The following is a 13144-nucleotide window of genomic DNA, read 5'->3' as shown; positions in this document are numbered from 1 at the left end:
ATCTTTTTGGTAATTCTGGTGTACCTAGTTTATATGTATCAGATATTAATGCAGAAGTGGGAATCTTCCCACGGTGGCCATAGTTTCTTTAGAATAAGTACATCATATCCTGGAAGGACGTGTGTGTGTGTGTGTGTGTGTGTGTGTGTGTGTGTGTGTGTGTGTGTGTGTGTGTTCATGATTGGCAAATAGGGTACTGTAGACAGTGTGACAGGAGTTTTGTCATGTAACAACTGGACTAAAGTGCATGTATGAGCGCAGTGAGTCTGGCTGTCTCCTGCTTTCTCGTACGTAGCTTGCTGTGGCGGTTGGTCTGTCCTAAAAGCATTTGTTGTGTGATTGTTCCTGTCTTGGGGCATGTTGCCTTTTCATCTCTTAACGTCACATCCTCAATCTGTCCTGTCCCTTCCATTAAGTGACCATCAGTTTCTCTCAGTAAGAAGTATTTCTCAGTATGTGTGTATTGGACTTTTTAAATTATGCTGGTGTTTTTATTAGGACTTGTTTGTACTGAGACAGTTGCACAGCTCATGAGCAGTCCAGTTCTTTCTCTCTGTGTCTCCTTCTTTTCAGTGCATGGTTTTAAAAGATGTAAGAGTTTCTGAGGACACCATAAATATTTATGGCCTGATGGGAAAACTGTCCGGGTAACAGCTAAGTCTAATGCAAGTGAAAGGATGCTGGAAACAGAAGGGAGCAGTTTTCTCAGGCAAATTTAGGAAGGTATCGCTGAAGAGAGGTTTATTTTCCAGTAAAGTGTATGGGAATAGCATGAGAAGAGACATGGTTATAAACTCTAGCAGTGTCCACGGAGAGGAGGGATGGTGCCACACACGAGAGCAGAGGGGAGTGTTTATGAAGGCCTAAACAGAGTTAATACTAATAGAACATGTAGTACTTACTGCCTGATTATTATACAGGCATCCGAGTGTCAGCTCACTGGTGTCTGCTGATTCTAGAGAGGTGGGCTCAGGCCTTCCCTTCCCTTCCCTTCAGCAGTGGAGGCTCTGAGTCCTAGATGGAGCCTGCCTCACAGCTCGTCTCTCCAGTGAGCTTGTCTCTAAGAAGGGCGCAGCACAGTGAGAGATACAGAGGACAGCCAGGGCTCGCAGTCTGTTAGCCCTCTGTGTGACATGAATTAATGAATTAGAACTGCTCTGTCGTCATCGCAGAATGCCTTTATCATTGTAGAGATTAACAGGTTCCTAATTTTCAAGTAAAGGAGTCACTGTACTGCCTGGCACATCCCTGGTAAACCTGTGAGTAATCCCTAATCACTTAAACAGTGGAAATGCTTTGTGAGGGGATGATCTAAGCTGTAACATTGTTCCAGTTCTAACAGGGATTTACTTTCTTTCTAGGGAAGCTTGCCATAGGGACATTGTGAATCTGCAAGTGGAAATGATTAAACAGTTTCATATGCAACTGGTATGTATAGCAGTGTCCTAAAGAATGTGGAAGGGTGAGGGTCTGAGGAGAATCCACGAGAAAACAATCTGTTTTTAATTCAGTTGTTACATCTAGTCGCTAATATAAGTCAGTAGAGATGGGGATGTTTTAAGCAAAGCAGATGTCAGCTACATATGTGCATTTTAACTTGTGAAAGTTGAGGCTTCTATCAAAGAACAGGTTTGTTTCTTGATAACAGAGATCCCCAGAAGTGTGACTGTAAACCCCCTCATATTTAATTTCTCTTGCCATCTTCCTGGTTGGGTCCACGGCATGCCATTCAGCTAGCTAATTGAGCATCGGAGCTCAGCTCGTGTGACAGCTCGCTGGGTAGTGTGGTGAGCCGTCATTTACCATGCATGTCCCCTTTTCCAGAATGAAATGCACTCTTTGCTGGAAAGATACTCAGTGAATGAAGGCTTAGTGGCTGAGATCGAAAGGCTGCGAGAAGAAAACAAAAGGCTGCGGGCCCACTTCTGAAGCCTCTGGACACCTTGATTTGTTATGAGTTAGGTTTCTGGCAACTGAAATACACAGAACCAGTATTGTTCGCATGGCCTTGAAAACGGATTCTGCAGCGCGCACTATTCCATCTCTGTCAGACATATTATATTTTTATATTAAAACTGCACGGAATACCATCTTCCTAGTGGGGAAGTCAACAGGATCTTTATTTTCTGATCGCCTTAGCTATACACTAAGTGCCCTTTTCCTAAAAGAAAAAAAAATGTTCATATAAGAATGGGTTTATGTTTTGTAAATGACTTTTTAAAACAGATATATTTTTGATGGACAAATTGTATTCCAAATTTTTTTAGGTAGCCAATGTTTAAAACCCTGGTATACCTTCTATTTTATAAAGAAATAATTTTAAAGTGGCAATTGGATTTTTTCACAGTTTCGTAATTATTTTGTTAACATGACGACATCAGGTATGACTTATTTATTTAGTATATATGTAATACATTTTGTGTTGTACAGATACATGGTAACTTTGTTCTGGTTACCTAACTTTATATAGGAAAAACTTTTAAGAGTTTGGAAGATTCAAGGGCTATGTATATCTGCTGATTGTCTAATGAATTAACGAAATGCAAAATCATACTCTCAGATTTTCATTACCATGACTCAACTTAGGATCAGTGAAATTTTCTTATAAGATACTAAATATTACATATTGTTGCCATTTTTTTCCTCACAACTGAAAGGGATAGATTATTTCTTCTGTGTTGTTTACCATTAACTTTTTCTAATTACAATGTGCTGTGAACAGCACTTTCTCTCTTTAGCCTTACCATAATATTATTTATAAAGATTCATCATGCAAAGAATTTACACGTTGGCAGCACTGACCATGTTCCTCTGCCTGCTGTGACCCACACTTTGATGGTGTTGGATGCCTCTTGCCCAAAGATTTCATCTGTGTACTTTATACAGAGATCTGCTACCCACTTTTGCTTTCCAGGATCAAGATGTTTACTAAAATGTAGCTTAGATTACTAACTGGGTTTCTAAAGAGGTGGAAGCTGTTAGGGTGTATTTAATAAATATAAACTTATGAATAATTATCTCCAAAAGTGGATCAGGAGCAGGACTTTTCCCAAGCTTCTCAGAAAGTCTATTTGTGTATCAAGTGTCCGTGGCCTTTACTTAGCAGATATGGTGACACTATGACTTGTAACAAGTCCCCTTATATGTCACTCAAACAATGTTAGAATGCAGAAGTCCTTTGTCTATATACTACATTTTAATCTATTAATATTTTCCTACTTCTTTTTTCTATAGGTGTATATATTGTGTATTAAGGGGGATCTGATAGAACATGTGTATAGGTGAACACTTGTCATGGATTTAAGCACTGAGGACAATAAATTTTGTATTCAAAATGTAGACGGTCTGAGCATGAACCTTTCACCCCTAGCTGAAATGGAGTAATACTGAGGGGACTTGACCTTCCCTCTAGGAATTTGAAAACAATAGACAAGATTGTTATTAATGCATAGCAACAAAACAGTACTCTCTCCTCCCCTTCTGCTCCCTCCCCTTCCCTTCCCTTTCCCCTCCCTTTCCCTCCCCTCTCCTCCCCTTCTCTCTCTGTCATCCCCATCTGCTCTTCCTCTTATATGATTAAATAAATCCTTAAAATTTGTGCAAACCACTCCGTGTGTTATTTGTAGATGAATGTATAGCATCAAAGTGTATCTGAGAAAAGGGAAGACCCCTGTAGTTAGTGACCTTGGCTTCTACCTGCAAGTAGAAGAATATGTATGCCCCAGTAAGAAGAAGAAAGAATGCAGTGGAAAACAAAATTAGTCAACGAAGATAGTGAAGTGTGCAGTAGTTCCTAGCAATAAAACTGATAAGCCAGCCACACTATTGAGAAAACCAGACATGAATGATCGATATTGGAAGTGAAAGAAATCACCTATTCTACAAGTATTTCTCGTGTGTGTGTGTGTGTGTGTGTGTGTGTGTGTGTGTGTGTGTGTATGTATGCGTGTGTGCATGCAACGCAGCACAGTGCGTGCACACATGCACACACACAGCCAAGTATGAAAACTAATGAATCCTTTCAAATATTTAAAGAAAACACCCTGTGCTGAACAAGTGCTTGCAGTATTTTGAAATCAGGGTAAGATGCCCATCTCACAAAAGCCAGCAACACTCTGCTACTCAAAGGTGACAGCATCCTGATGATCCTACATCACATTTTAATAGTTCAAATCCAGCAGCCTATTAAATGATATAGCCAAAGGAAACCTCCCAAAGATGCAAACTTGGGATAACGAGGCAGTCTAAGAAAAGACTATCACAAAGCAAATATTCTTTTTGAATGTTGTTTGACAAAGCTAGCATTCACTCCTGATTTAAAACCCAGGTGCAGGTGAATATACAAAAGCCTCATTTCTGTGTGAGCAGCATTTAATGAGAAAGTTAGATGCCACTTGGAATAGTATAAAAACATGAGTTTGTGAGGGATGGATTTGATAAAAGACCCATGCACTGTGCTCTCCAAGAAGAAGGCAAACTTAACAAGTGTGGCATGCACATCAGGGGTTGAAAGCCTCAGTACTATGAAACATCTAGATATGTGAAAATATTTGAGTAACCAAGCAATCTAGGAAAAATAGCACATTAGTGTTTACATTTCATAATTCCTCACTAAAAGGTACAACTAGCCAAGATAAGAGATACATGTAAATATAATCACATCAATATTGTATAATAAAGTCCAGAAGTAGATTCTCATTCTGGCATACACACTCATATAACATCAATATTGTATAATAAAGTCCAGAAGAAGATTCTCATCCTGCTACACACACTCATGCATATGTTAGGGGCAGCCCACCAGAAATGACACAAATTTATAGCCAATTGAGAGTCATTGTTACAATTGGCTGGGACCACACCTGGGCTTTTGGAACCCAAGTGTAGCATTGGGCATTTAAAGTAAGGGGTTTAAAAAGGCAAAAACCATATCCTGTCATCAGCTGTAGGAGGAGGTTTTGCATAAGCAAGCAGTTTAACAGAAGCTAGCTGAAGGGGGAGGTTTTGCTCAAGCAGACGGTTGAAGCTAAGTAAGCTGGGGCATCTTAACTTTGGACTTCTAGAATAGAGTTGGGTGATTTTCTATGGGGCTTCCCATCAAAGAGACCAAATTCTAGTTAAACCTAAAATGGCCCTCAGAAGTATATAAGATGAGAGAACCTCAGCACTGTCTTGCCCTGTCATACATACCTATCAACTGATTTTTGACATAAAAATAAAAACCAACCAGTAGAGAAAGTTTATACTTGTTTTGTTGGAATAAGTAGAAAACTGGGATAATAAGGTTAACTAAAATCAGTCAACCTATATACAAATTTTTAGTTAAGGTTCTAGAAGACAGTATCAGGTGGAAATATTGAGCTTACCAGTTTTGTATATGTCAACGGATAAAACTTTGAAAGAAAAATTGTTAACTTGAACTCGGGCAAATAACTGATAATGTTTTTCAAAAAATACTGCGAAAGAGATTCAAAAGACAAGCATGATGGGGAAAAAAGTGCCATTTAGTATCTTGCACTCCAGACATAGGATGCTATCTCAGTAGAAAAGTAACATGTTTTAAAGTGGGCAAATGATTTAGATAGGCACTTTGACAGTGATGGTGGGAAGGCTGTGAGTGGGAAAAACTGTATAATCTCAGTCCTCAGAGAAATTCACACCAAGCCAGGAGATGCCAGTGTATGTTAAATTAACTACTGAGAGCTAGAAATATGGCTTTATCCTGGGTTGGTGTCTTAGTAAGGGTTCTATTGCTATGAAGAGACAGCAGTGTCCATGGTAACTCTTATAAAGGAAAACATTTAATTGGGGCTGACTTAACAGGTTGGTTCAGAGATTTAGTTCATTATCGTCATGGCTGGAAGCACGGCAGTGTGCAGGCAGACATGGTGCTGGAAGAGCCGCGAGTTCTACATCTTGATCCGTCTTGTACCCAGCAGAGGGAAACTGTGTCACACTCAGTGTAGCTTGAGACTAGAAACTTCAAAACTTGCCCCCACAGGGAAATACTTCCTCCAACAAGGCTACACCTCCTAATAGTGCCACTTCCTATGGGCCAGCATTCAAACATAGGATTCTATATAAGCCATACCCATTCAAATCACCACAGTTGGCGAGGAAGTGGAACAACTGAGTTTTACACTCAATGTAGAATAGTACAGTCATTCTAGGGAACATTTTTAACCGTTTCTCCCATCATTCACCAGTCATGTGCCTCAGCCATTCTACTCCAGACACTTAAACAAAACTTGCCCAGGAATGATCACAACAGTTCTATTGTAGTATCCCAAATCTGGAAGCCATCCAAACACTTTACAATAAGTAAATGTATAAACAAATCATAGTACGTGAAACCGAGCTCTACCAGCTATATGAAGGGAAGAACCTTTAACACAGAGTAACGTGATTTAGACAAAATGTATGGGTACAAACCAGTGCTAGGTGGCCATGTGAAGTTCTAGAACTTGCAAATATACTCTGGCATTAGTCAGTGTTTGTAAACAGTAGGGAGTAGGGTCAGAGGATGCCAAACAGTCACAGGAAGGCTTTTGTCACTGATGTCTGCTTAGTCTAGGTTTGATGATGTTTCTGATATGGATAATTTATTTTAATATCAGCTGTTTCAACTTTTAGAGACAGTTTTCATAGCCCAGTTAGCCTCAGACTCCATATGTAGCCAAGATTGACCTTGACCTTTGATCCCTCTGTCTTTACCCTTACATATACCCCCCCAGAAAGGGATCGCTTCCTTTTTTTTTTTTTTTTTGTATTTTTATTGGATATTATGTATTGACATTTCAAATGTTATCCCCTTTCCAGGTTCCCTTTCTCCCATCCCTCCTCCCCCTACTTCTCTGAGGATGCTCCCCTTCCTACCCACTCCCATCTACCCACTCCCACCTCACCACCCTGGCATTCCTTACACTGGGGTAACAAGCCTTCACAGGACCAAGGACTTTTCTTCCTATTGATGCCAGACAATGCCATCCTCTACTACATATGTGGCTGGAACCATGAGTTCCTCCATGTGTACCCTCTGGTTGGAGGTTTTGTCCTTGGGAACTCTGGGGTATCTGTTTGGTTGATATTGTTGTTCTTCCTATGGGGCTGCAAACTCCTTCAGCTCCTTCAGTCTTTTCTCTAACTTCTCCATTGGGGTCCCCTTGTTCAGTCCATAGTTAGTTGCAGGCATTCTCATCTGTATCAGTAAGGCTCTGGCAAAGCCTCTCAGGAGACACCTATATCAGGCTCCTGTCAGCAAGCACTTCTTGCCATCAGCAATAGTGACTGGGTTTGGTCATATGGGATCGGTCATATGGGATCGGTCATATGGGATCGGTCTCCAGGTGGGGCAGTATCTGTGTGGCCTTTCCTTCAGTCTCTGCTCCACTCTTTGTCCCTGTATTTCCTCTCGTGAGTATTTTGTTCACCCTTCTAAGAAGGACTGAAGCATCCACACTTTGGTCTTCTTTCTTCATGAGCTTCATATGGTCTGTGAATTATATCTTGGATAATCCAAACTTTTGGGCTAATAAACATTTATCCATGAATGCATAGCATGTTGTCTCTTGTAACTGGGTTACCTCACTCAGGATGATATTTTCTAATTCCATCCATTTGCCTAAGAATTTGATGAAGTCATTGTTTTTAATAGCAAGTAGTACTCCATTGTGTAAATGTACTGCAATTTGCAAATTCATTTGGAATAACAAAAACCCAGGATAGCGAAAACTATTCTCAACAATAAAAGAATTGGGGGAATCGCCATCCCTGACCTCAAGCTGTATTACAGAGCACTCGTGATAAAAAACTAAATGGCATTGGTGCAGAGATAGGCAGGTAGATCAATGGAATAAAATTGAAGACCCAGAAATGAACCCACACACTTATAGTCACTTGATCTTTAACAAAGGAGCTAAAACCATCCAGTGGAACAAAGACAGCATTTTCAACAAATGGTGCTGGTTCAACTGGCAGTCAGTATGTAGAAGAATGCAAATTGATCTATTTTTATCTCCTTGTACAAAGCTCAAGTCCAAGTGGATCAATGACCTCCACATAAAACCAGATACACTGAAACTAATAGAAGCTATAGTTGGGAAGAACCCCGAACACATAGGCACAGGGAAAAATTTCCTGAGCAGAACACCAATGGCTTATGCTCTAAGATCAAGAATTGACAAGTGGGACCTCATAAAATTGCAAAGCTTCTGTAAGGCAGAAGACAGTCAATAGGACAAAGCAGCAACCAACAGATTGGGAAAAGATTGTTACCAATCCTACATCAGATAGAGGGTTAATATCTAATATATATAAAGAACTCAAGAAGTTAGACTCCAGAGAACTAAATAATCCTTTTTAAAAAATGGGCTACAGTGCTAAACAAGAATTCTTAACTGAGGAATATAGGAATGGCCAAGAAGCACCTAAAGAAATGTGCAACATCCTTAGTCATCAGGGAAATGCAAATTAAAACAACCCTAAGATTCCACCTGACAACAATCTGAATGGCTAGGATCAAAACTCGGGTGACAGCAGATGCTGGCAAGGACGTGGAGAAAGGAGCACTCTTCCATTGTTGGTGGGATTGCAAGCTGGTACAACCACTGTGGAAATCAGTCTAGCGGTTCCTCAGAAAATTGGACATAGTTCTACCTGAGGACCCAACTATACAACTCCTGGGCATACACCCAAAAGATGTTCCAACATATAGCAAGGCCACATGCACCACTATGTTCCTAGCAGTCTTATACAATTTATGGTAGCTAGAAGCTAGAAAGAACCCAGATGTCCTCCAACAGAGGAAGGGATCACTTCTAATATATGGCATAAGTAGGTTGAAATGATTTCTCCTTACCCCCCACACCCTTAATATTGTTCAAAATATGAAGGATATATAAAGCGAAAGAATCATTTGACATTAGCTTAGCACTCAGATCTTTGTTCTACTGTTGCTAGTAACGTGCTGACAAATGTAACAAGGGGGAAAGGGCTTACTTGGCTCAAGATTCCAGTCACATTGTCATTGTGGGGAAGCAAGATGACTGGAACCAGAGGCAGTCACATCCACAGTAAAGTGGATTCTTATGTATCCGGTCAAGGGCCCAGCCCAAGAGATGATGTTGACCACATCCAAGGTAAGTCTTTGCACCTCAACTGGCCTAAGTCAGAAAACCCTTTGTACACATGCGCATAGGCCAACCTCATCTGGACAGCTCCTCATGGAGACTCCTTGCTCGGGTGAAACGGGCAGAACTAACCATCCCAGCATATGTGGGGAGAGCTGATGCTGAACCTGTAAGTATGTGTAGACCACATCTACAGATAATAGTTACCTAGGGACTGTTCGAATGTGCAGTGTTAGGTAAACACATCCATTGGAATTCCCATCGTTTTGGTTTTATAGCAAATAAGGCCAATGGAATAATGAAGTTTACCCAGCATGGAATGCACTTTTTTCTGGCTTCTAAAAAAAGTTGGGTAGCATTTTGGTTGACAGCCTCTATGCGTTTAAAAATTCAACGTAGCTGTTTGACAGTTCCTAGTTAATCAACTTTAACCACCTTACTTTTTCATCTCACCTAGAACACATCTATCGATACATGATTATTTGTTGATAAGCTGAGTGTTTAGACTACAGAGCATTAGAGGTGTTGCATGTGGTTAACTCATTTTTCTGGCAGACTCAGATGGTTGTCATTTATACACACACAGTTTCTTTGACAAATGACAAATCATTACGGAGAAAAATGAAACTGTCAAATCTAGTTTTACATTTCCTTCTTTTGTCTGTACATTCTAGTCTGTTTATTTTTGAGACACGCTGGCCTTGAATCTGGGCCCTCTTAGTTCGGCCTCCTGGAATCTGAGATTATAACCTTCCTGGCTAGAATGCAGCATTTGCTCAAAAGGCAAAGTCTAAATGTGTTTTGCAGAACTTGTTTGAGAGTAGAGGCAAGGAAGCAAATAACTCTCTCTCTCTCTCTCTCTCTCTCTCTCTCTCTCTCTCTCTCTCTCTCTCTCTCTCTCAACTGGCTGGTCAACAAGCTCCCGGAATCCTCCTATCTCTGCCTTCCAGTGCCGAGGTTGCAGACATGCGCAGACATGCTCAGATTTTATGTGGGTGCCAGGATTGCAAACTTGGATCCTCAGCTTACACAGCCAACACTTTTACCCACTGAGCCATCGTGTTTGTTCTTTGCCTCGTTTATTGAATGCCTGGCCTTATGGATAATGGTATTTATTTAAGGATGATAAGAGGCTATATATTTCGTGGAAAATAATAAAAGTTCAGTGACTAGGTAAATTATGATTTTTACCACTCAAAAACATTTAAATGGAAATATATCAGCATATGCTCGACTCGATCTTGAACTCTTTTTTTCACACAATGAGAAAATGGTAGCTATAAAGAGTAATTATGATATTTTGACCAACGATTGGAATGGTTAGTCATAGAGTATTACTTTTCTCCCATTTTTTTTTTCTTTTTAGCAGAAATACGCTTGGTAAATGATCTGAAATTGTCTAGACTTATGGCTTTGAGTCTGAAAATACAACATCTCTTCTAGCAATTTATAGGATCGATTTCAGAAATTACAAAGCCTCTTGGTGGAGGGATAGTTTTGTTGCCCTTGTTTCAAAGGCTAGGTCTTTCCGGAGTGTGCATAGGAGCTTCCCTGTTATTTAAGGCACCCAACTCAGTTTATATTTTATGATGCCCAAATCACTAAGCATTTATCAACTGGGGTGCATCAACTTGAATAAACAACTGAATAGTTATCGTTCACTTCTGTCTTATAGGCTTTTTTGGTGCATGAAACACAGAATTCTTTGCAGAATTATGTAAAATATAAATATCACTGTTGTTTACGTTCCCACATCCTTTGATGATGTCATCATGTATATAGCTACAATAATTTGAGATTACTCTTACTATTCTATAACTATATTTATTCTGTCTTATGAAATAAGTTGCCAGATACACTCACAATTAATTTTCTATTGAAAGTATTAGTTGATGCACTATTCAGACATATTCCTTGACCATGAAACCATATATCATAATACATTTCTATATTTGAAGCAAATTTTGATGTAATGATAAACCATAGTGGTTTTTATGTGTAAATGTGTTGAAAAGCTATGTTGTTTTGTGTGTGTGTGTGTGTGTGTGTGTGATTTTCATACACGTCTTTACTTGTATATTATTAGCTGGTGTAGAACAGAAACCCATGCTTTAGGACTTACAAAGATGTGCAAATACACAGGCAAAATGGCCAAAATAATTGGCCTTTAATTTTTTTCCCCCTAAGGATGCTACAGCAACAGCCATTAAAGATAATTTAGTATTTGGAACTGTCTCATGTTAACTCGTGTATACATATGTATGTGTTGCATATACATGCCTGTGTGTGAGAGAGTGTGTTGTACATACATGCTTGCGTGAGAGTATGGCCATGTGCATGTGCATGTGGAAGCCAGATGCTCACACCGAGGTCTCCCTCAGTTGCTTCCCCATCATTATATTTCATCTTGAGACAAACTTCCTCCCTGAGCCTGGAACTCACTGGTTTGACTAGACTGACTGTCCCCAAGCTCCAGGGACTTCCCTGACACCCTCTAGCACTGGGCTTACAGACACGCCATCATGTCTGGCTGTTAACGTAGGTGCTCATGCTTGGGTGGCAAACGCTTTAACCATTGGGGCATCTCTCTGGCCTGTCTGCCTTAGTATTAAGGTGCTCAGCCTAGGTGGTCCAGGCTTGGAAAAGCAACTGGAAGCACCTTTATTTCCACAAGCTACCACCTTGGTTCAGGCCCAGATCTGTGTCTCAGTTGAGCTCTAACATCAGCCTACTCTTTGTTTTCTCCTCTTTAAGGTCACCGGAATAATTTGTTAGCCCAAATGCTAGCCGCGTCTGCTCCCATTCTCTACTCCATGTCTTCAGTTTCAGCTGTCATTAACAGCGCCTTAACACCTCTTATTTTATAGACCTCGTAACGTGTCTCCTTTATTACTTTTTAAAAATTAGAAATTATTGCATGTCATAAACCCAACTACTGACTTATGCTCCAAACCAGCTGCCTAAAATCTTTTTATTCCTCTTCTCCTGACTGTATAAACCCTTCAGCGAGAACTAGGAACAAGCAAGTCAACACTTTCAGCAGGGACACAACGTTAAGGACACACAGGTATGTCTCAGTAGGGCTGTGGGCTGTGATTGAACCTGGGGCCTCACACATGCTAGACAAGCACTGGATCCAGGAGATATTCCTCAGGCCTGAGAAATTCTGTTTTGTTTTGATGTTGTTTTCAAATAACGTTTGTTCTTGTACTGGTAAATCTTAGCGCAGTGGCTCTTAACCTAAGGGTCGAAACCCCTCTGGGGGAGTCCCATGTCAGATACACCATGTGTCGTATATTTACTTTTTGATTCATAGCCATAGCAGTTATGAGTTACATAAAATTACAGTTATGAAGTAGCAATGAAAATAATTTGGTGTCTGTGTGTGTGGGGGGGGAGGTGTCACCACACATGAGGGACTGTATTAAAGGGTCTTTCAGTCTTAGGAAGGTTGAGAGCCAGTGTGTTAGAGGACTTAAGAAAGCAAGTGTTGAGTGGTTTCAGTAAGGTAAATGGACAAAAAGCTACAAACCTTCCTTTGTTCACATTGACCAAACATTAACAACCCAGAGATCAAATACCTTCTGAGAAATCCGCTAACTGGTTCTTATACCACAGGAGAAAATGAACCAATCTCATTAAAACCCATTAGAGGATGTAAGAAGACACTCCCCAGAACCCCTCTCTTGAGCACAGAGCACAGAACTGTATGTTTGGGATGACAGGTTAACTCCTAATTTTTCCTTGGGAACAGAGGGTTATAACATACAATATGCATATCAAATGTTCTGCCTTTTAGTGGAGGTTCAATGGCCGACTGGTTTCTGCTGTTCTCGTATCTGAATAAAGCAGTTACTTTTCCTAAATTCAAGAGAAAACATGGTGAACAGCAAGACAAAACTATTCATAAATATAATAATTCCCAATACAGCTCAGTACATAGATACATAAAAGAAGCTTGTAGTATTGAAAAGCAATTCATTTTTGAATCGGGTGTCGGATCTTTAAGAGCATAA

At 40.2% G+C, this 13144-nt stretch overlaps 1 protein-coding gene across 1 annotated transcript in view; it reads left to right on the top strand.

Moving 5' to 3' along the window:
* Nedd1 (NEDD1 gamma-tubulin ring complex targeting factor) overlaps positions 1-3604 on the top strand; it is a 41438-nt gene extending 37834 nt beyond the window's left edge. The window contains exons 14-15 of the mRNA NM_001106779.2: positions 1362-1428; positions 1825-3604. Coding sequence (NP_001100249.2) covers positions 1362-1428; positions 1825-1929 — 172 coding nt within the window. The 3' untranslated portion in view covers positions 1930-3604. The remainder of the gene's footprint in view (positions 1-1361; positions 1429-1824) is intronic.
* Positions 3605-13144: the final 9540 nt, after the last annotated feature.

The sequence above is a fragment of the Rattus norvegicus genome, chromosome 7, assembly GCF_021556685.1.
Source record: "Rattus norvegicus strain SHRSP/BbbUtx chromosome 7, alternate assembly SHRSP_T2T, whole genome shotgun sequence".
Taxonomy (NCBI): Eukaryota; Metazoa; Chordata; class Mammalia; order Rodentia; family Muridae; genus Rattus; species Rattus norvegicus.
Note: the sequence above shows the minus strand (reverse complement) of the source record. Positions and strands in the feature narration are given on the sequence as shown.